The sequence below is a fragment of the Sebastes umbrosus genome, chromosome 10 (genome assembly GCF_015220745.1).
Source record: "Sebastes umbrosus isolate fSebUmb1 chromosome 10, fSebUmb1.pri, whole genome shotgun sequence".
Classification (NCBI taxonomy): Eukaryota; Metazoa; Chordata; class Actinopteri; order Perciformes; family Sebastidae; genus Sebastes; species Sebastes umbrosus.
The window spans coordinates 27,552,425-27,576,403 of NC_051278.1; the positions used below are offsets into that span (position 1 = coordinate 27,552,425).

Here is a 23,979-nt window from a genome sequence, read left to right on the forward strand (position 1 = left end):
AATGTTGTAGTTGGTTGAGGTGGAGCTAAATTTGTTAATGATTGTGATTGGCTGATACCCTGTCAATCAAAGAAACAGTAGGCAGATGTGATTTTTAGGGTCAGGGCCTCACAAGTTTGTCAGGGGCCAAATTGCAAATGACGTACGTATGTATGGGCCAAATGAGTCTTTGATAGAAAAGCTCAACTAAGGAGTGTTTAAAGAAGTATTAGATAGATAGATAGATAGATAGATAGATAGTAACTTTATTGATCCCGAGGGAGATTCAAGTTTCCAGCATCACAGTTCCATAGTGCAAAACATTAGCCGTTAGTAAAAAGGCAGGAAAAAAGTTAGTAGTGCAAAGTACAAAAAAATATACCAGATATAAAAATACAAGGAGATGAAGAAAACTGTTAAAGCTGAATATAGTGCAGGGTAACAGTTGTGATACATGACTATTAAAAAAAGTGAATATAGTGCAGAAGAGACTGTTAAAAATTAATATAGTGCATTATTATCTGTCCTGCAGACCGTCCTCCTTGGTCCCCCCCTCCCTAGAGAGGTGTTGTACAGTTTGATGGCTCGGGGGACAAAGGATTTTCTGAGTCTGTCTGTGGAGCACTTGGGGAGCAGCAGCCTGCCGCTAAACCAGCTCCTCTGTTTGGTGATGACGGCGTGCAGAGGATGGCTGGCATTGTCCAGTATGGCCACCAGTCTGTTGAGTGTTCTTTCCTCTGCCAACGTCACCAGAGAGTCGAGTTCCACGCAGACCACAGAGCCAACCGCCTGATCAGCTTGTCCAGCCTCGAGGTGTCCCTCTTAGTTGATATTCTTTATAACGTAAAATACTCCACTTAAGCCCTGCGTTTAAAGTACTTTTACTTGAGTAAAAGAGCAGAGGTAGGCTTATTATATGCAAAAAAAATTAAGTATTCATTATGCATAAAAAAGGCCCTTGTGAGAGTATACTATTATATATATCATAGACTTGCTATTGGATTGTAAATACTGATGCATTAACAATGTAAGCATATTTTCTTTAATGTTGTGGTTGGTTGAGGTGGATCTAATTGTAACTACTTTATTAGGTTGTTTAATCTATGCATCATATTTTATGATCTGATCCAATACAATTTAAAATGTCCTTCTGAAATGCAGTGACCTGGGTCCAGACCTTTCATTCCACCCACTCCAAGTTCAAGTTGACCGAAACAGAGTTGACAATTCTGTCTTATATCAGGCAAGTGAGGTAGATCTAAGTGGACTAAAACTAAATGGAAATGCTCACATAAAGCATAAGCACCTCAAGAACTTAAGTCAAGTGCTTGCGTAAATGTACTTGCACTTGTGATCCTTGTGCTGTAAGTGTGTTAGAAAGTGTTTCATGTCTGCCGCAGGCTCACCTGTAATGTTTAGAGACAACTAGGTATAGGTGAGCTCAATCTGCACATGATCAGCGCTCCTATAGGAGAGGAGGAAGAACATTTCTCTTTTTACCGTGCTAACAGCCAGACCTGGTCTCCTGTCTTCATCCAGTGCATCTAAAGTGAGTTATTCTTTCAGGTTTATCACTTTGATAATGTCATGCCTATGTCTGTTCACTTTATGACTTCCCATGTTTAACTAGAATATTGTTTGTGTTTAAATATTATCCGGCTTTGAGTTGATAATTATGATTACAATGAGTAAAGGCATGCACAATGCTGTTTATGTCATGCATCTCCCTTTGTTTGTGCATTTAATGCAGATACACTATTTGATGATGTTAAAGGGGAAGTTAATCTAAAATAAAGTCCCTTTTTGGTGGAAATATCTGGCTCTCTGTCCTTAATTCTGGTTACCTCATGTTCGATACTTCAGTGTCCAAGACTTCCGCCCCTCGCCGATTAGTCCACCTGAACATAGTGCATATCTGGAATGTTGGCATGAGAGTGCATATCACAGCCTACTGTCTATCTTTGGGCTATATGGCAGAGACATTATTATATATAATTTTTAGAGTACCAATTTGTAAAATGAGAATAATTTATTTCAGAAAAATAAAAATATGCATTAGTAGACACTAATCATGAGAAAAAAACATGCTACGGTGAGGACCTTTGGGATTTAAAAATGATCATTTCCCCTGATAATCATGGTGTTGTCATCTCATTCATGACAATACTGAATGCAAGAGTACAGCAGTGTCAATGAAGCCTGGTGTTTCATCAGCCAACAGATTTCCTCACTAGGAAGTGGTACAATAGCAGCCACTTTTTTCTGCCTATCACCAACACACACAGTACACACAGCCATACGGCCAGGAACTTAAGGAAACCAGGATGGTGAAGAATACAAACACTACTATGGGCCTTCTTCTGTAATGCTGTTCAATCCATGTGGGAGATATGTGTGCAAATGCAGAGTTTATCAGGAGGATCCTGTGTACAGCGCATGGCATATCCTAGAATAACTTAGAGACACTACCTCAAAAACAACTGCTTTAAACCAGTACTGGTGGACTACACTTATCTATGATTGAGTCAGTTGCAGGTTGGCAATTTTGTTAGATTCCCATGATGTTGTAATTCAAAAAGATGTTGGCTGTGATATCCAGGCTTATTGTTTATATCTAATCTTGCTAACTACCATCACCATTGCTGCATATTTTTATGGAGCTAGAGCAGAGATAAGATCTGTAAATGTGTGGGCTGCATGTGGCACGGTAGCCCTTAGTATTTCTAAAGATCATTGTCCTTGAATGCTCTCACTCGTTGTACTGTATTACTTACATGTTGCAGTATTTTACAATTCAAACAAAATGTCATGAAAGTCAATAAATTACAGAGGAAAATGATTAAGTTTGATTTACTTTATTAAAAATATGCTTGAACATTAATTTACAAATGTGTTTATTTTATTCACATTAAAATAATAAGCAATTAGAAACACCTCATTCATCATTTGAAGAAATGTAACGATAAACACAAACCTACAAATGTAATGTAAACCTAAGACATGCTGGAATGACTGTTAAACACACAAGTATTAATGTTTTTTGATGGTGGTGATTTCCGCTCTCTGGTGCTGTGCAGTAAGGCTGCTGACAAACTAGTACCGTACCAAAAGAACTGAGCCCATAGACGAGACCTGAAGACGCCACCATCTATGGAATTCAGTTCTCATAGTACAGCACTTATCAAAAGTTGGTCCTCAGGAGCCTCGAATGATCCTTGAATGACTTTATGCTTCATTATTAATGCTCTTTTCAACATTCTGCCCACGCCTTAATGAAATAAAACCAAAATAAAGCCATATGTAATCAATAAAACAGCATAAAAACTTCAGTAATTAATAATAAAAGTGTGGTGAAGATGAAGGCGTACAGTCTAAGATGTTGAGCAGCCCGTTGAGGTTGAGTCACACATGACCTTCCCTATTTCTCAAGAAATGCAGGGTGATGATGAGATAACGTCAGCTCTACTTCTTTCGTTTGAAGTTTGAGCAATAGGCCATTACCAAAGCTGACCTTAAACAATGATCAATCATAGTTGGCATTTCCTTTGTACAGTAGTGTAACATGTAATTCAAAACAGACTTTTTCATAAACTGGCAACAGATTGAGAGGCATTTTTATGTAAGTGAAATAAAACCAAAGTGGAAAACAAACCTCCGAAATGCCGTTACGATTGAATGGATCCAACGCTGTGGTTAAACAGAGCCCACGGGGAGTTTCAGGGTCGTCTGAGGAAATCCAACCATCTTAACCTAAGTATTCCTGGAAATGCTTCTCAACCACTGAACTGAAAGTCTGTCCACTGGGCTGATGCAAGCACTGAATCAGATCATGGTGATAGTGCTCTGGTGGAGGCATGAAATGACTCATCATTTACGGCCGTCCACTCCCAGGAAAAGAACTTTGGGACAATGTGATTACTGATAGTTGGTCGATGTATCTTTGAACCCTCCGATGGAAGTTTGATATTAACTGACCTGTGTTGTTTTACAGAATCTCTTCCTTCCTCTAAAAAACACCTCATTCAAGGCCTGGGGTCAATATTGACAGTTACAGTACAGTGAGATTCTTCCTCATTGTCACTGGGGTTTATTCAGTAGGAGTGTACATTCTTTTAGGATACATGCAATACAGTACAATGACCTTTCTGAGGAAGGCCACACCTGAACACGTTCAGGAAACTCCTATCTTTCCGGCAGTTGGACTGGGAAACAACCGGTTCTGCGGCCTATTACTAGAAAAAAGAATTCCCCTATGAGGACATGAATTCAGTCTGCACTAGTTTAAACAGCTCTCACACAAAGAGCGGGTTCATTAACATAGTATGACAGCATTACCACACGCCATCTGCTTGTGCTCAGAAAATGTGGAAGTTGCTTTCTTTGCAAGAACTCTTTTCCACCTAATACAAAATATTTCACAACTTAAAACACGTTGAAAGTTTGCTTGCACTTTTGTATAGGCATTTCTGACAATTTTAGATCAAATGTGTGCAGAATTCTTTTTTAAATTGACCGTAATTGACAAGTTTTCTACCTATATACTTACCCCAGTCATTCAGAGAGACTTTTCCCTCCAGATCTTGATATATCAGAAATACATCTCCTCAAAAAGGCCTCCCAGGACTGTGCTCCCGCAGGGTCAAGCTTTAAACACTCTTCAGCAGTCCCATCTCAGCAAAAAGACATTTTAGTGTTGAATCAGGCAGCAAGTCTCTCAAAACTGAATGAACACACAGAAAGCCATCCCTCCCCAGTTCACCTGCATGTTCTGCTCACTCTCCCATGTCCTCCAAGTCCCAAGGAAGGCTACAGCACACTGTCTGACATTCAGAGCAAAGAACCTTAAATACCACCACCTTTCACATCACCCATCAGCCTGCCCTCCCTCCTCTCTATCTGTTTTTCATACACTCCCTGCGTTCGGTAAGCTTGACAGTCACTTCCCAGTAAGAAGGAAACAGTGGGAGTGGTGAACACAGCACGCCCCCTCACAGTGAATCAACACATAATAGTTTCTGAGGAAAACCATCTGACTGGCCCTGCCCCCTGTTCCCATAAAGTAAGCAGGGGAAAGGCTGCGTCTACTCGAGGAACCAGGAATTCCCCCACAGGCCGTGAACAGCTGTCGAGATGAGAGAGACGATGACGAAGCGGACACACTGGAAGCTTGCTGGCCGGGCATATGCAAACAGAAACCGTGTTTGGTGTTTCGTGTGTGCGTAAGAGTGAAATAGTCTTTAACACTACAGTAGATTTACATAATAAGTAAGTGGAAATTCTATCCACACACTCTGTGGGTGTTGAAATACACGGTCATGTTTGAGCTGTTGACAACACATTTCCTAGAGAAGTGTTTGATCATTGCTAAATTATATTTATCAGAAGGGCAGTGTGTGTGCTTCTTGCGTCATGGGCATGTTTATGATGAAATCGATTCAATTTGTGTAGCTGGAGTCATTTACTCAGGTGATACGGGTGTATTCAATAACACAGCCTTCCTAAAATAACCTTGTTTGCTCTCTGGTCTAAGTCAAACATGACAGGGATGTGATACTGATTGTGTTCAATCAGCAGAACATGACAGGACTGGGTCAGCAGGGTGAAACCACAGTTATTGAATAAACTAGCTGACAGTTTCGGTGTCCGGTGACCCTGTGAAAACCCTCTGATTTCCTCATCCTCCTTATCTAGTCACCTAAAATACGAGAAACTTGTCTGGATTTTAGGCATACTTCCTCAGAAAAAAAGCCCTGTCAGAATAATTCAATTGATTTCCTTGATCTGGACGAAAAGGGGTTTCCACATGAATGATCACGTAGTTCCCTTCCTGTACTTGGATGTATTTGCACATATTTCCTGGATGTACATACTAGTAATAATGCGTCATGTCTGTTTTGCAATAGCACAAACCCAGATTGCATATTTGACATTAACTGAAGGTAAAAAAACGACAGAATCGAGAGGAGCCATTACTTGAATAAGAGGTACAGAGACCCCATAGTGTCCCACCATTGATGTGCTGTGACTCCAGAATCCACTTTCAAACTACATCCTTGGGCTGGTGGGATAAGTTGCAATTGACATTTTGCGCCGGACTTCAGAAACAAGCCTGGCTTTCATGCTGCTGTTTGAACACTGGGGAAATCACTCGCAAAGGTCACTGAGCCCATTTCCTTTCTTTCCTCCCCGTGCATCTAAAGACCTGTAACAGCCCCTTTCAACTGCACTTCTCTTACCGGCAGACATATTCAAATTTCTATATAGGAAGTGAAAGAAGGTATAGGTAACCAAAGAGCAAATGGGAGATGAGACGGCATATTTTATTACAGCTTTACCACGGTTGCTGTGACATACAACTTACAAGCTTCAAATAGAAAGGAAATCCTGATATTTTTTATTGTAATAAACTGTGTAGGATCCCTGACAGTTATTTGCTTCACTTATTCAAGTGTCCTTTACCATTTTAAAACGTAGGACTACTACATGTCTCTGAAGTCCTTCTTCTCCATCCCACAGGTGATCCAAAGAGAAAACACCCCTCTGCTCCACAAACGTCTCAAACAGGTGCAGCCCACCGCCTACGCCAAAGTAATGGGATTTGGTGGCGAGGTAGACCAGTCCATGTGGTGCCAGCAGTTTGTGGAGGGTCTCGTGTAGCGCTGGGTAGTATGCGGTGTTGTAGATGGTCTCTGCGGTGAATATGGTGTCATATTTGGGCTGTGGGTCCTCTTTTTTAAGCAAAGCAAGAAATGTGCTCCAGTCACCGGAGAAGAAGCGACACTTGGCTAGTAATGGGTGCTGGGATGGGTCTGAGGCTCTTTTCTTGGGTGATGGGCTGCCATCTTTTACCTCTTGTTTCTCTTCCACCTTCTTCTTAAAACCATCTGTTTTTCCCTTGCCCCTCCCTTCTGTGTCATCTTCGCTGTCTACTTCATCATCCTCTTGGCAGTTTACTATTACATTTGGCACTGTGAGCTGTTCAATAACTGTGCTGTTATAATCTTGAAAGTGGACCTGCCTGGCTCCTCTCCGCAGAGCTAATATCCCCAACAGCCCCGCGCCGCAGCCCAAATCCAAAACCGCCTTCCCCTCAAAGGTCTCTCCGTCCTTCTCAATCAGCTCCAGGAGGTCGTAAGTGCACTCCCACACCTTCAGCCCTCCCTCGTACACGCCAGAGATGAGGTCAGACCTCTGCTCCGTTGTGCAAGAGAGAATTTTCTCCCCGTCCTCTCTCTCCGAGGCCGTCTTCTCAAAAACGGTCTCGTTGAGGAAGTGGAGAGGAGGTAGAGTTCCTATGGTAACCGTTTCAGTGACAGCATCCCTCAGGAGGAGCTGTGGGTCGGATGGTGGAAGGTGCTCTTCGGCCTCTTTGACTGGAGCTGCTGGTTTGGTATCATCCTCCGTCTGAAAAACACAAAGCAGCGTGCATGGTTAGGGAACATATCAGCTATGTGTGTGTCTGATGGCTCTGTGTAAAATTATGACTACACTACATAGACAACATGTGCTTCAAGTTGAAAATAGCATGGCTTGAGGCACACTTGGCAGTACAGATTTATAATTCAGCAATACAATGAGGCTGTGTAGCGAGAGATAACAACTCATAGCATAGGAATGCTCAAATTTAAATGATCACGGTGCTTTTGGGTGTTCGTAGGAGTTTCGTAGGAATTTTCCTATGAATTCCGGATGTCACAAGTAGGCTGCGCTGTAAGTGTTTTGGAAAGAAACAAAATGAACACGGCTCATGTTTTATTAAAACAAATTAAATATTAAAGCTGTCACTTAACATACGACAATATCTTACTAATTTAGATTCTTACTTAACTTACTTTTAAGCCTTACTAACCAACATACGTAGTGGTGATGTTGAAACATGGGTTCACATCTTCAAGTTTCAGTTAACATGGCTCAAAGTGACGTCTGCTGATGAAAGTAATCTCGTGAGGTTAAATGAAACAGACAATCTGTTAATAGGCCTGGGATCCTTCTGGATGTTGTGAAAACACCATGAACATGTTGGATTTAAACAAATCTATAACAGTGTTGTGTTCGATTGGATGTTAGTTGCTTTACAATGATCAGTCTACTATCAGTATGAATGTATGATTTCCGCTATGACTTTTTATTGTCATGCCTCCTCCCTGTGACGTCAAGGCTCATGGGCAAGGAGCTTGTCAACCTACGCTCCCTAGTGGATGCACACCTAAATTTCATTTCAATGTTCATTAATTGTGATGGAATTGTACAGTGGAAATTACTCAATTAAAAATCTGCATAGTGTGTGTGTGTGTGTGTGTGTATAAGTGAGGGGGTGTGCTCCTGCTGTTTTCTGGTGCATTCAAGAGCATCTTTACCTGTATCTATTATAACAGAAGAGAGGTCTATCTACATAGTTGGATAAATGTCAAAATCAATACTATTCAAGTATTGAATAGTCTAATATATATATTAGTATATATATATATATATTTAGTCTAAATATTTATTAAGCTAAACCTTTTGTCATTATTATGTATTTACCAAATTAATTAATGTAAATTGAAAAAAACCCCAGAAAATCTCCTATCTTATTAACGAGTTTAGGAATTATTTTCCTTACTTGTTCTCCTAATATTTTGCATTGTTACAGATGGAAATGTTGATGTTATTCAGTAATAAAGTTGTTATTTAAAAAAAATGACAGGTCTAAGCCATACTGTATATAAAGATGGATGACATGACAGCTCAATGGATGTATAAAGAGAGGGCAGCTTCCCAACATTGAAGCCAAAACATCTGGATCGGCTCCTGGTGGCTGGCTGCAGTATTGCTCATACTGTATATATTGCCCTCTCTAGGTTAGCAGATGGGACATGGGCCAAACTAAAAAGTCAAAATTCACCTCAAATAATTTTTCCCAAAGATGCTTTCTGTCATATTTTAGGTAGTTCTTATCACGCTGAAGTATATTCAAGTGTTCATTTTTCTTATAAGTTTGGTTTTAATGAGTTATTTGATGCTATAAAAAGGGGGGTGAGACGTCATGATTGACAGCTGTGATTGACAGCTGCTCTTAGTGAAGTAGTAGCAGCCGGAGGCTCGGGAATTGTACCAGAGAGGAGATGTAACTTTAACTTTCCATTACCGTCACGAGTCTGTGTAATAGAACATGTGTCAGCTTGGCCATAAATGTAGTTATAGAGATATTATGGCTAGTTGTTGTGTCTTTCTAGCCCAAGGGTCTGCAACCTGCGGCTCCGGAGCCACATGCGGCTCTTTAGCTCCTTTTTGAAAATGGAAATGAAAAACGTTTTTGTTTACATTATCATTTTTATTTATCATTGTTATAGGTCTATGGTACGACGGAGTATTAGGGCCACATTGAGGGGAAAAAATAAATCTGAGATTTGGAGAATAAAGTCATAATATTATGAGAATAAAGTCATAATATTACGATAATAAAGTCTAAGGTTTACGAGAAAAAAGTCATAATATTAAGATAATAAAGTCTAAGGTTTACGAGAAAAAAGTCATAATATTAAGATAATAAAGTCTAAGGTTTACGAGAAAAAAGTCGTAGTATTATGAGAATAAATTCCTAATATTATAAAGTAGTAATTTCATGTGTTATTTTCTTTTTTTCCTCATAAAGTTATGACTTTATTCTCATAATATTACTACTTTTTTTTCCTAAAATGGCTCTTTTGATAGTAAAGGTTGATGACCCCTGTTCTAGCCAAACAGCTACCGTGGCGCTAACATAGCAGCTAGGTGGCTCACGTTAACAAGCTGCTGCCGTGCTCGGTTCATGATTGGCTCAGGAGGGTGTGTGGGCGGGACCTACATCCCACCATACTGCAGAGTCTGGCTCCAAATGACGTCACAATGTCAAGATTGCATCTCAGGTGTTATATTGAAGTCTGTTCCCCTGTAGTGTTTCCCTCCTGTTAAAATGATAGCGCCCCCCTTGGTAGTTATAAGGGTTGGTTCAGGTTCAGGTAAGGGGAAACAGTACTCACCACACACCTGTTTCTGGGATATTTTCAATATTTTGGCTTCACTTGTGTCCAGTGGGAGAAAGTGGAGACACGTGGTCCATCTATCTATCTATCTAGGGTCCTGTTCTTCCACTCAATGCCCCCATCCCTCATAACATTATACACGCCTCTGCATGCACATATTTTACCTCTCTATTACTAACGACCGTATCCATGCCAACAGGTCGCTCTGACATCACTACCTGACAGCTCTGAGTACTCTGAGTAGAAGTTAGAACACATGTTAGTGAGCTAACTCACAGTTACTCACACATTTAGCAGTATTGACTTTCTTTCCGTCCACGTCGTCCGGACGTGTTGTTTGTGCCGGAACGTCGAAGTTAAAGCAAAACGACATGATGAATGACAACACAGCTAGTTTGAGTTTGGTAAAGTTGGTATCTTCGCTTTTACTGCAGCAGGCTCCACATGTAGCTAGCAGAGAGACGCTGCGGGTAAGAACTACAAATCCCAGCATTCCGGGAATCACAGTAACCGACACCCAGCTTGTTACCTTTCTATTAATGAAGTAAAGCAACAAGTCAAGTCAAGCGGGGTTAGGTTTAGAACCATAGGAAATACAGACAATTAATGTAAATTTATGGAGAAACTATCCATGTCTGAAATGTCGTAATTACTTCATGACTCAGACTCCCATGATGCATTTCGTCGCGGCGCAGGCGCAGTAACTCTCCGGATCAGGATTCAGATTTCTGTCACAGAAGGTCTCTGATTCCTCCTCTTCTTCTTCTTCTTCTTCTTCGCTAATATGTCACATTAATATCATTTTTTGCCTTCCTTTTGAACATGTTGACGAGAGGACTGGTTCCGGCCAGTTTATTACCTTCATAGAACAGTGAGTATTACCATAAAATACATCTTAAATGTTGTTAAATATCAGAAACGCAGCACACAGCGTCGGACAACACTGTAACGTTGTGACATTATAGCTAGCTAAACAAAAGGGATTTAGGATGCTGGGAGACATGTCCACAGCATATGTGTGTTATGGACAAATAAAATGTTCACGACAGCTTAGCTTGTTGCATCGTAATAGCCTATACAGCATTGCTTGATGGTGTGAAACTGAATGCTGCTGATAAAAGTCAGCTCCACTTCGGACCGCTGCTACCAATTCAATTCAATTTGCTTTATTGATTATGACTGTCAGGTGAACAATATTGCCAAAGCGTCAATTCAATAATAAATTAAAAAAAACATATATACAATTCATTAATCAAATTACAATATATAGATATTTAAAAAGAACATGCATGTAAATGGAAGAAAACAATAAAGAAGTAATCAATGTTTGTTGTGTCAATAAAGCAAACAAGCAAATAAAAAAACATTAATAACAATATATTGCAATATCAAAGGATAAATGTAAAAAACAAAAAAACAAACCCATGAAGTAGAGGAGTAAATAAAAGGCAGAGTATGAGTTACATTTATTATGTGTTGTAGTGGTTGTCTCTTAGGCTGTTACATGCACTGACATATCCTGCCACCTCTCAGGTGTCTGCAGAACCTCCACCCAGACTACACCCTGTCAGGAATGCAGCAGAGCAACTAACGTCAGGCTTTTGGCACATTTAACAGTCAGTCCTTTTCATACAAGCTCGGTTGGTTACCTCTAATGCTCTGGCTTTGCTCGTTTAGTTAACGTTACACTGTTAAGTTGTACATGTACCTGATGAAGTGTAAGTTTAAGTGTCAGTTGGCACAGACAGATGTTGCGAATTATAAAAACATCTGCCAAAAGATCCAACTTTACTGACTCCCAAATTCAACCTTTGGTAAGTTTGATATGATACACGTTGGAGCTGAAACGTCTGATAATCGATTAATTGGGTTTTTTTCCAGCTAAAATGCCAAACGTTGTCTGCTTACAGCTTCTCATTTGTTAGGGTTGCCTTTCTGTGTCTTAAGTGCTAATAATAGGCTTGGATTGTTTGTCAAACAAAACAAGCAGTTGTCCTGGGCTTCAGGATAATTGCAATGGACATTTTCACTATTTTTCTAAATTTTATAGACCAAACAATTAATTGATTAATCAAGAAAATATTTAGCAGATTATGTGATAATGAAAATAATTAATTGCAGCTCTACACTGGATAGTTAGTCCAAATTACTTTTCTATGTCCTTTTTGGTTGTGGATGGATGTATTATATGGGCAATTTAGTGTACGTTATAAAAAAATTTTACTTATTATCGTTTCTTTATTTCCTTGAAGGTGTGTGCACATTACAGATGCAGGATGCGGTGTTGTCCCAGCTCAGCGCTTCACCTGCTGCGGTGTGTGCGGTTCCGGTCATGTGCCAGGAGAGGAAGAAACAAACTGCCGTCATGGATTAAGGAAATATGGGCTTACATTAAACTGCTGGTACAGTCATTGTACTTTAACTCCCTCACAGACTCAGATGTGGTTTTCGACTCAATCTTTGAACCAGCGTTTTGGACTGTGGACTATGTCACCCGCTGGTTTGGCAGGGTGAGTGTGTGTTTTTCTGTGTGCTTTAATTAGTTACAGGGAGTTTCTAAGTTCTTCTCTGAAGAAAACTCTCTGTGGGTGTCCCCTGTCTTTCTCTGACAGGTGTTTGTTTCTCTGGTCGTGGTACTGGTGAGCTCCGTCTTGGTGATAGTGTATGTGGTCCTACTGCCTTTTGTCCTTACCACATACTCCCCTGTATGGATTGCTTGGCACCTTTGTTATGGACATTGGAACCTCGTCATGATTGTTTTCCATTACTACATGGCCACCAAGACTCCCCCTGGGTATCCCCCTACAGTAAGATAACAACTACACTTTTCTGCAGAATCACAAATAGCTTTCCTAATCTGGATTTGTATTAAATTTACATTTACTAATGCAACGAAAATGTCTTCTTTCAACCAGGAAAAAAATGACAGTCCATTTGTGGCAGTCTGCAAAAGATGCGTCATGCCCAAACCAGCAAGAACACACCACTGTGGTATCTGTAACAGGTGAGTCAATGTTGTTTTTATTTTGTTCTGGTATTTCCGTATTTCCTTAATTGATGAGTGGTATGCGGTCTTATCTAATTTGGACCATCTGTTTTTTTTTTTTACCACCAAGGCTGAGTTGTTGGGGGAGAAAAAATCCTTAGTGGTGTTATGTTCAATTTCAAACTTCCAAAATGCTAACACAGCCAATGAAGGTTAGCAAAGGGGCCATCCTTGACTAAGTTCTTGGTCAATCTTTAGTCATCGGATTTATTTTATTAATTAATTCCTTTATGAAAAAATCTGTAAAATTGTTTCTCCAGTATTGCTACCCATCTGCAAATGAAGAAATCAAGGTTTTGTTGAAGATAGAACCATGTTTGTGAAAATATGATTTTGAGGTTAGAGATGTCATGATTTTGTCCTAATATCTAATTGCTCAATCTTCAGAAGATCTTGTTGATTGCTTAGTAAAATATAATGGACTTACAGGGTGCAGGCCTGGTTAGCAAGGACTCTCATTATGGCCGGCTGTTGCCATAGCCTCATGTTAAGCAAGGAAATACCTTGCAGAATTATTGTCTATATAAGTGTCATACTGAGTATTTTCTTTTTTCTTTTGCAGGTGCATTCTGAAAATGGACCATCATTGTCGTATCCTTTGTGCTGATATTATTTATTAGACAAATATTATTATTTTTTGATGTGACTATGACAAGATAGTGGTTTTCCTTAATGTCAGCATCTCAGCCTGGCTGAATAACTGCGTGGGCCATTTAAACCACCGTTACTTCTTCTCCTTCTGCGTTGCCCTGGCCTTGGGCTGCATCTACTGCAGCATCAGTGGCAGAAACCTGTTCCTAGATGCATACCATGCTATTGAGGTGAGATGCTCAGACTCCCCACACCACACTGTGTGGGCCTGCTTGGCGTTTTGTCCTTGTAAGGCTTGTTGGGTATTGTCTCTTACTTTTCCTTCTTGTCTGGTGTGTTTCTCTGCGGGGCTTAACTGTTCCTTACTGACTCTGCCTTGTTTCTGTCTTTAACACTCGGGTTTGTGTATGCGGGCTGTTCCATTAGCGCTTTAAGCATTTGGATGTGGAAAAGCCCGGGGTGCCGGTAACAGGGATGGGACTTCTCATAGGGCTTCTTCCGCCTGGCCAGGTACAGTCTCAAAAGTACACACACAATATTGATTAAGCTCATGTGTTTTTATTATCTGTTAGTTATATAATATGTGCTCTTTTTAATTTTTTGTCAAGACCACCTATCAGACAGCTGCACCTCCGTACACCTTAAAGGATAAGATCGTTAATAAGAGCATCATCTACATGTGGGTGCTTACCAGGTAAAATATGCATTTCATGTTGCCTATTGCCATACACAGGTCCATATTACAAACTAATTCAAAGCAGGCTTTGTGTATGTAGAGTGTTGGAATGGAAACAAATATTAGCATGCATGCTAAATCTACTAAAATGTTTGAACGTGCTGCTGATTGACACTATTGTTCCAAAATACACACAATACACACAGGAAGTGGAGGAGCTGTTCATAGCTGCCAAACAAACACATGTATGACATATTTGGAAAACCATTTTGCTTCCAAGTTCGCAATTTGACATATCTTTCATCACTTCCTGTTAGTACAAAACAGTAAACTACCTTGATTTTCTTTCATGCCAACTCCAAACATTTGTGTACTATAGATTACATACTTTTAACAGTCAGTATATAGTGTAGAATTGTGATATGAATGGTTGTCTTTTATTATCTTGGCAGCAGATCAAATAAAATGTGTTTTGTTCTTTTAGCACTGTGGGAGTGGCCCTCGGAGCTCTGACCATGTGGCATGCAGTTCTCATATCCAGAGGAGAGACCAGCATCGAAAGACACTTAAACAGCAAAGAAAGACAACGAATGGAAAAACGTGGACGGGTGAGCATGTTAAATATTTCAAATGTCAGGTTGTGATAAGTTGAGGCAGGTTTATTTATGATGTGTCACAAACCCTCAAGAAAAAGAAATTAGACCTCTTGGTTTAAATGGCAGTGACAGTAAATGTTCCTTTTCTGTTTCTTTAACTGCTCTACCAGGTTTACAAAAACCCTTACAACTATGGCAAGCTGAATAACTGGAAAATCTTCCTTGGCGTTCAGAAGAGAAGGTGTGTCCCCCCTAATGTTTGTAATGATTCACTATGACCAATGCTGCCTTGCACTTCTTGTAACCTGTTCTGCTTTATCTTTTGTCTCTAGTCACTGGTTGACGCGTGTTATCATCCCCTCTGGACACGCCCCGCTCAGTGATGGTTTGAAATGGGATGTCTGCCCACTTAAAAAGGACTTAATACCTGTATGACAGACTCTACTCAGGCATACCTGTAGCCTAATTCAGCAGTCTTTGCTGTGTTCAACCTGCTCTGGTTGTTTGATGGTCCTTGCATGGTGGCTCCATACAGCTGAAGAAATGGGGTCATTTCAACCTCCAATACCTCAAAGACTTGCAGTGGCATCGCTCACGATGCTCATGATTTTTCACCAGTGAAAAGGCAATGTGTCATGGAAGGTCTCTCTCCACTAGGTTTTACTTACAGATGGGTCTTACTTGACTCGGAGCATTGTGAAAACCAGAGCAGCACCATGATAATGTGTTATTTATCTGTATTTTGTACCTGTTAAGTTAATAAATCTTTATAAATTGCTTTATTTAAACAATTGGAGAAAGTGAATATTCAGGTATTACTAAAGATACTGTTATTACACATACACAGATTGCATTTTTGTATATCAGACTCTTTAAAAAGTATAAATATTCACTCTGGCAATTTTAAGGTATGCACCTATGCCTAATTAACTGTCAATTATGGCATTCAGGTTTTTTTTGCTCCAGGATCACTTTTCATTACTGAGCGGACAAACTCCGGCTCCAGTGTTATGTCACAGTGTTGCTTACGCAGACAGACCCCGATACATGCTGCTAGTGGGGGAGGATTAATAGAGATGCAGATTTGATCTGCAGATTCATATGAATACATTACATAAGAAACAAGCAGCCCCAGTATTGGGGATGCACAAAGATGAAAGCAAATGAGCGAGAGGAGAGGAGATGTAAAAGTTTTCTCTCCCTATTTGAGCAAAATCCTGCTGGCATGAAACTATTCCATGGACATAATTTATTTGATATAATATTTTGTATTTAATGCTTTTGATAAGTAGATAATTAGAAAATGAATGGTGATCTTGTCAGTTAAAGGTTGAATGCAAGAGATAAGAGATTAAGGGATGATGACAGATTTCAGCCTGTTTCCAACCGTCTTTCACCCTGCCACTGCTCATCACATCCCCCACCCCCACACATACACAGACCTGTCACTATTCAATCTTCCAGTAGATGTCAGTGTTCAACATGTCAAGTTTGGTCAGAAGCTGTACAGTATGTTTGGGAAGATAAGGATAATTGATAGTGATAATAATAATTTAGAAAGAAAACAAAAGAATCCTGCAATTCTTGAAATACTTTTATATGAATTTGGTTTATATTCAAGGTCATCATCAATTCTAATAATTAGGAAACAACAGCATTTTAATAGAAATATCAAAACAGCATACATTTAATTTGACAATTTCCTCTCTCCTTTTGGCACTGTATGTTGGTGTTACTACATATGGTTGTGCTTGCGTGGACAGCCATTCACTAGAGTGACATGCTGTGGTGAATGCTTGACATAGATTTATAATGGCCAAAGGTTATAGTCTAAGAATAATCTATATAGTGCATATGTCCATATCTTCAATAACTGCTCTTATATCCAGATGGTAAAAGCCCTACACTCACGCTTGAACAAATTCAGTGTTTTCATGAAGAAAAGGTTCAAGTTGAGCACATTCAATTGGCTACGGAGTGACCTTTACGCATTTTTATTGAGAGTACATTTTTCCTACATCACCTCTCAAAAATATGGATGCTTGGCTTCATGAACGATAATCAAGTATTCCACCACACCTCAGGGCTGTTTCTGTTTTTACCCTTACCTACGTATAGGCTTGCTATAAATGCACTCTGACTTATCAATGGATAGGATATATAGTGTTAACTGAATTTTTGTGCCAGTGTTAAATTGGATGAGATTAACTTGTTTTTAGACGAAGATACAACATAATCCAATTTAGATTTAACCTTGATAGATGCTTTTATTTACATACAATAATAATGACTTAGTTTTGCAGTGTATCAGGCTCTTTCCACAGTTTTATTCTAATGAAACTAAATAGCTAAGCTTTAATAGAAGTGAGACTTCACCAGCAACAACAGTTGGTTTCTTAATTCTTAAACCATATAAATAAAACTTGAGGTGTTTTATTGCAAATTCAAACTCTGGCTGGGATGGTGATACGTCAATTATCACCAAAAATAACATAATAATAAATACTTCCGCCTTGCATTTCAGAATAAAACACCCCGACAAGGGGTTTACAAACGTGCATTGCAAAATAACCCTTAACATTTATTCCATATTTTGTGTTTTATCACCAAGTTTGTCGAAAGAATTTATTATTTAAAAATTCTGCTTGTCTGCAAACTAAATGGTAAATTATTTACAAACGCTCCTTTTTTCTATTCTGAAGGGGTAATTTCTCAATTTCCGCTTTTATTCTGATGAGCTTGCAGCAGCAGGAGGAGGAATTGGTCTGAGCTGCTGCGCATGCGTGCAGACTGATAAGGCTTTAATTCTGGATCAGTGCAACAAACATGGTTCAAACGGACTGTGTGAGTGAGCTGGATTCATCATGAATCGGGGGGAAATACGGAGAGTGATTATATTTTGAGAAGCTGTTGATATATTTGCTGGAGGCTCTGCAGGGCTCCAGACTGCTCCAGACTGGTCTCCAGCCCTCCATCCCTGCATAGGCACACTGACACTGCTCCCTGTGTGGCTCTGCCAACCTGCTGACTCGCATCTCCTGCTGATCGCCGTTTACTTGCAAGCAAGTTTGGATGTGGCAAGCAAACTGCAGACGGATGCATAATTTAGCAGACTGGATTTCCGGTAGGCAAAATGAATCACAACTGTTTGTTTTTTTAATAATCCTCATAGCCTACAGCAAAAAGACCTGTGACTAATAACACTGCAAATTAATTAAATCCTACCGGAAGTAGCCCACATCATTTAAATGACAAACAAATAAATTATTTAAAATAATTATTATAAATAATAATAATAATAAATTATTAAAAGTTATAATGCATAAACACATTTTTAAATGGAAAAATCAGAGCGACGGTGGCATGAGGTCCTTGCGCGTGCCCCCGTCAGCTGGCAGTACACGTGACGTAAACATCGCAGCTTGTCTGACCTCACAGGAACAAGGAGTGCTGAGCTGTCATTATTCCCTGTGATGATGATGCTTCTCATATAAGGCACTTCATTATTAACTGTTTATTTACCTGATCATAATATGCATTTAAAAGCATTTATATGTGAAATATGTAGATGGTCTGATGGTTGTTGTCCTCGGTGTGGATTGTAGGGACAGTGATGGGAGGCTGTGTGGGGAGGAGCAGGATGGATGGACAAGGGAGTGCCCGGAGCTCGACAAGAAGCAAAAAACGTGGAGGTAAGAAGCTGGAACACATTGCAGACTGCAGCCTCTCAGTTTCTGAAATAACTATCCCACATAATCAGTATGTTTGTGAATGCATTAGAAACTGCTGCACACATGGAAGTGGTTTAAGCAAAAGAGATGATGTCCTTGAAGGAGGAACTGGGAGTAAGACAGTTTCTATACATTTATTTTTTTAGTGAGATGAAAAGTGGTGAGTTTGAGAGAGCCTGCAAATATTCTTAAAGCATTGATTAAATGAGATAATTATGTTATTATAGCTAAGGGGAAAATGATTTTGTTGAGATGCATCCTCTGATACATCAGGCACAAAATTATATCAGGACACAATGCAGCAATTTGCATGAGAAGATGAAGCCTTAACATTTATGATAAAATGCAGGTTGGCTGTAGGATTCCCTAGCTACACCCCAATGACGTCTCTCTCTCCGTCTGAGAGCTTACTGTCTCTCAGGTGTTAAATGTTTCAGGCCTCATGGCTTAGTCATTAGTCTAATCTGTGCTGAGGACCTGCGCTGATACGACGGTGTTTCATGTAAACACTGGTCAATCCATTCCTTGTAGGAATAAAGCGTCTTTGCACTCAGCTGGGTTGTCATTCATTATGTATGGAGCAGCAGCAGCCTGCACTCACAGTCTTCATATCAAAGTTTGACCTACTTGGTGCATGATTTGCCTCATGTCGACCCGCTTGCAAAACATATTTACATGATCTCACAGACCATTTTCACAGCCTCAGACCTTCCACCTTTGTGAGATGCAAACACAGAAGGCCTTTGTAATGAACTGCCTACCTATTAGTTGTGGAAATGCAGCATCAGAGAGACACATTTATTCATATAAATAGCAGAGCTTTCGTGAAGGACAAAACATCACCTGTTGGGGGCAGTTCACAGGAGTACAGTAGCTCCTCCTGTAATGGTCTGACAGGGGTTTATTGTCTGTTAATAGGTTTAGCATGTTGTTGCCTCTGGGTATTTCTATCCTGTCTCCAAATAGAGCTGATAGGATTAGGCCTCTTGTGTAAAGAAGCTGTATACCTTCTGGTGAGGACACTCAACTCCCCACCTATTGAACCTTTTTCTGTGAACTGATCGTGTGGTATTTTGGGGTTTGTGAGTATTTGATATTAGTAGGGATATACTGTAAGTGGAGGGAGTGTGGTCATTTTTAAATCAACCGGGGAAGCATCACGTCGGTTAACTGAGCTCTGAATCTGCACATTGTGGCAAACTTTACCAAGTGTCACAACAGCTGGTTGGACGCAGCAGGACTGTCCTCTACCTCAGGGTCGGTTTCTTGAGGTCATTGATGCAGACTTTTAACTGACTCACATCAAACCTCAGAGTAACAACAGCTATGGGAGTACCAAACTCCAGGGAGTACAACTACTATCACGCTCCAAACACACCATTTAGGATATTGCTGAAAAGTAAGTATAGATTTTTGGGTGGGTTCTTTCATGTTTTCTGTTTTTCATGTTTACGCGGCTCACTGCGTTGTGCCGTAATTTGTCTCAGGGGGTTTTGTGTATGTTGATTTCACGATTGTCTGCGTTGTTGATGCTGTTGTTATTGTATGAAGGTTTTTAGAGTAGTAAACAATGCATACTGTAAATGAAAACGGAACAAATGGCTAAAAATACATGAAAAACAAACAGAAAGATTGAAAGCATCCACATTGCTGCCTCGAACTGAAATACATACGTTCACAGAGAGGTAACGTCATTTTGATGGGGATGGGGGATGTGAGACTGATTTTATTATTTGTTTTATTTTTGTATTTATTTTGCACAAATTAAGACTACACAAACATAACAAAAAAATAATATACTGTGCAGGACGAGGCAAAAAAAACACTCGGTCTATTTGAAGCCTCAACCTGAACAGTGTTAATATTTCTCAATGTTATGAAATATAAGATTAATATACAGAAATAATATGACTACATAATACACATAATTAGAACAAGATATATATATAATAACAATAACAATAAATCTATTAAAAAAAATCATGAAATGTGTGTGATGTGCATAAGCAAGTGTGTGTGTGTGTTGTTTATATACACCATGGTGAGCACTGAAATACTCCTAGACTCTAGGCTATTACAAAGTAGTACTGATTATTAAAATAGTATATAGAAATGATGCAGCAATACTGATGCCCAAAAATAATACTTTAATTTACTTGACAGAAGACTTCATCATTTCCTGTTTTGTTATATTTTAGTTGGTAGTTTTCCCATCCACCAGATAAGTTTAAGCTTGAGTTAAACAAACTTGGCTAAGCTTAGATTCCAGGTAGCTGTAGGCTTACAGCTGACGACATGCTGTCAAAGCTGAGCTCTCCGTACACTCACACTCCTCTGACACAAACAGTCAGGCAGCTCAATGACTTACTACAGCAGGTTGTCATCACTGATTACATCCGCCTCATTCTAGTAAGCACAAAACCAAACCAAAAAGGTACCCACAGTGATGTTATGGTACTGTATGTACAACCAGGACCAGCTCTAAAGGAGTTTAAAATGTAATTTGTCATCACAAAACGTATCAGAGCAACTTGCAATTATCTGAATTATCATCCCTTCCAGTCTCTGTCAGTCAGGTGGCTTGTTAGGATTCACAGAATATTTGCATTTGTTTGGCTGGCATGTTAATGCACTCCTTTGCCTGTCCACAAGAACAAAGACTAAAAACCCATGTTAATGCAAGATGAGTACAAATTATGGAATATTCATTAACATAATAATGTCACAGACACTGGATCAGAGGAATATAGAGTGTACTCTTTTATAGCAGTTGACTTTCTCCAGACTTCTGCTATATTGTAATCATGGCTTTGAAGCTGAGAACAAGGAGATTTTGCATCAAATGCAAATAAAATGTTCTTCTGAATGATTACATATGCAGGCACACATGCAAGAAATACACTTTACATATATCCAAACTGGCAAACCTAAGACTCAGGCTGTCGCCTCATCTCTAAAGGTCATGGTGTCACATTTATCATTATATGGTGGCCTGCATTGTTTATGACAAAGAAAATCATTTAAATATATGCATATTGGTGATGCGAATGGCACCTCATGCCCAACTTAATTTCCAGATGTAGGCGTTTATTCTTGTTATGAAGCATTTTGCATCAGAATATATACCGTATTTGAGTGTGATAATTGATTTGTAGAGGCTTTGTGTTTATATTTCTGTGTGCTTGCTTCTTGTTTCAGACTTGTAATAGACCCTGAGTGTTTCTGCTTGCTTTCATTGGCCAACGAGTGCTCATCTCTCCAACCAATGCCTTACGGGATAGAGGGCAGATAAATCCTGTTGTGTGGAACCTGATTACTGCCTATAATCCACTGGTTGTGTGCTTGTGTGAGTGAGAGTGCATGTCAGTGCACATGTACGTGTTACTAGCCACTGCAGTAATCCACAGCACTATAAATAATCACTTTGATTTCCCTCCTGCTGTGAATCAAATGAGCTTTCTTGCTATGTTGGTGGAAATGACGTATATACGCCAGCATGGACACACCTGCAGTCACCTGCTTAGAGTTACTCGGTTTACGTAAAATTGGAGTTGTGACAAAGAGCAGTTGCATGCATAATACTGTAGCACTTTTACTGTTTTAGCTGTGGTCATTATGTCATTAGGTGCAAAAAGTTCCTGTAGTTCCTGTCACCTTTTAAAAAAACAGAACTTAGATCAGTCTTTAGGTCAGATTGAAAACTGCCTTCATTTTTCTTTCAGGACGCAATGAGCCCCTCAAGAAGGAGCGCCCAAAGTGGAAGAGCGAGTACCCGATGACGGAGGGCCAGCTGAGGAGTAAGAGGGATGAGTTTTGGGATACGGCTCCTGCCTTTGACGGACGGAAAGAGATCTGGGACGCACTCAGAGCAGCAGCCCTGGCTGCAGAGTGCAATGACCTGGAGCTAGCACAGGCTATAGTGGATGGAGCCTGCATCACTCTGCCACATGGTATGAAACCACTCACAGGCACATGAATACACACACAAATGCCTTCTCAAATGTGGAAATGCGCTTCATCCAGCTATCAATTGTAAGCTGGTAAATGTCCTGGAACTTCCAGCACAAACGCATAAAACTCACTGTAATAATTCTCAAAATGTCAAAGGACAGTTTTCAGAATCCCAGAGTGCGTCAGTTGTTCAGAGATTACTGCTGTAATAGTTACATAATAGTCGCAGTGCTGCGTGACCTCTGTGAATGGATTGGTGCACAGAAAGCCATGGCAGAGTTAGGTGGAAAGAAACACTCTGGTTTATCTACTCACAGTAGATAAATCAAGGACACTGGTGTTGTTGATGTAAATGTGAGGTAAGTAAATATAATGTAAATGTGATAGCCTCATACGCCCCCTGGTTTATTGGAGTAGAGAGAAAGGGTTTATGCATCAGGGCTAAAGTTACTGGTAGAAAGGTTTTTGGAAACTGGTTGTTTATGTAGTCTATTTTTCCCTCTGCAGGCTCTCTCACAGAGAGTTACGATGAACTGGGAAACCGCTACCAGCTCCCGGCCTACACTTTAGCCCCGCCCGTCAACCTTATCTCTGAAACGTCCAGTGAGTGCAAAGCCTCTGACTCCACACAAAAACAAGCTCAAGCCCCTCCGTGCAGACAAGAGTTCCAGCTCCGGGTGCGATTGTCAACAGGTAAGGAACACCCAGTATGACCTACAGTATATAATATGACCTTTAAACCAGACTGCATGCATATGACATTTCACTGCATCTTGTCTCATCTAGGCTGGAGACTGATTCATAATTCATAGCTTTTCATTGTCTCGCAGCTTGTTCAGAAATGTGTGTCAACTCTATTTATGCCCTGTGGTTTTCTTAGGAAAAGATGTGCGTCTGACAGCCAGCATGGCGGACTCCATCGCTGAGCTGAAGAAACAATTGGAAGAACAGGAAGAAATCGACGTGACCCGCCAGAGGTGGTTCTTTTCTGGGAAGCTCCTGACTGACAAGACTCGTCTTCAAGACGCCAAAATCCAGAAGGACTTTGTCGTCCAAGTGATTGTGAATATAAACCCTCTAGTCATAGCTAACTGAGGAGTGAAACAGAAGGCTATGAAGAGAGGAACATATAAAGGAAGTGCCAGAGAGGGGGGCAGGAATAGGAGTAGGGCTTGAAATCATTTTCCAGTTGGCACAGCAGTGGAATTTTGTGTACATTTTTATATAAGAAATTATTGCTTTTATATTGCTCCTTTTTGTATTTTTTCCTTTTTTCCAAATGAAGTAAGAATATTGAAAAGCACTGAAACACTTTAGATTAAAAGTAGAGTCCTAAGATGCACATCTCAGTGTCTGTCTATCTGTCTGTCTGTCTGTCTGACATCCACTCACAGCTCTATTGTTT

General features: G+C 40.0%; 3 protein-coding genes across 8 annotated transcripts; 2 read left to right on the forward strand and 1 right to left on the reverse strand.

Annotated features, from left to right (window-relative positions):
• Positions 1–6,278: 6,278 nt before the first annotated feature.
• mettl18 (methyltransferase like 18) lies at positions 6,279–10,614 on the reverse strand. The gene is made up of 2 exons (XM_037783077.1): positions 10,270–10,614; positions 6,279–7,383 (listed from the first exon to the last, which is right to left on the reverse strand). The coding sequence occupies exons 1-2, from the start codon at positions 10,474–10,476 to the stop codon at positions 6,424–6,426; spliced, it is 1,167 nt and encodes a 388-aa protein (XP_037639005.1). The 5' UTR covers positions 10,477–10,614; the 3' UTR covers positions 6,279–6,423.
• Positions 10,615–10,709: 95 nt separating this feature from the next.
• On the forward strand, positions 10,710–15,680 carry zdhhc16a (zinc finger DHHC-type palmitoyltransferase 16a). 4 transcript variants are annotated; one of them, XM_037783073.1, is made up of 12 exons: positions 10,712–10,854; positions 11,517–11,797; positions 12,236–12,493; positions 12,596–12,790; positions 12,899–12,987; positions 13,592–13,620; positions 13,717–13,850; positions 14,047–14,130; positions 14,229–14,314; positions 14,781–14,904; positions 15,063–15,133; positions 15,225–15,680. In XM_037783073.1, exons 2-12 carry the CDS (start codon positions 11,732–11,734, stop codon positions 15,325–15,327), a joined length of 1,239 nt encoding a protein of 412 aa, XP_037639001.1. In that variant the 5' UTR covers positions 10,712–10,854; positions 11,517–11,731; the 3' UTR covers positions 15,328–15,680. The 4 variants fall into 4 exon arrangements, with proteins under 4 accessions (XP_037639003.1, XP_037639001.1, XP_037639002.1 ...); XM_037783075.1 differs by lacking the exon at positions 11,517–11,797 and having other exon boundaries at positions 10,710–10,854; XM_037783074.1 differs by lacking the exon at positions 14,047–14,130.
• A 1,976-nt stretch (positions 15,681–17,656) lies between these two features.
• ubtd1a (ubiquitin domain containing 1a) lies at positions 17,657–23,893 on the forward strand. Of its 3 annotated transcripts, none has more exons than XM_037783407.1 (5): positions 17,657–18,016; positions 18,498–18,584; positions 22,346–22,573; positions 23,082–23,267; positions 23,455–23,893. In XM_037783407.1, exons 1-5 carry the CDS (start codon positions 17,965–17,967, stop codon positions 23,667–23,669), a joined length of 768 nt encoding a protein of 255 aa, XP_037639335.1. In that variant the 5' UTR covers positions 17,657–17,964; the 3' UTR covers positions 23,670–23,893. The 3 variants fall into 3 exon arrangements, with proteins under 3 accessions (XP_037639335.1, XP_037639337.1, XP_037639338.1); XM_037783409.1 differs by having other exon boundaries at positions 17,718–17,736; XM_037783410.1 differs by lacking the exons at positions 17,657–18,016; positions 18,498–18,584 and adding an exon at positions 19,571–20,022.
• Positions 23,894–23,979: the final 86 nt, after the last annotated feature.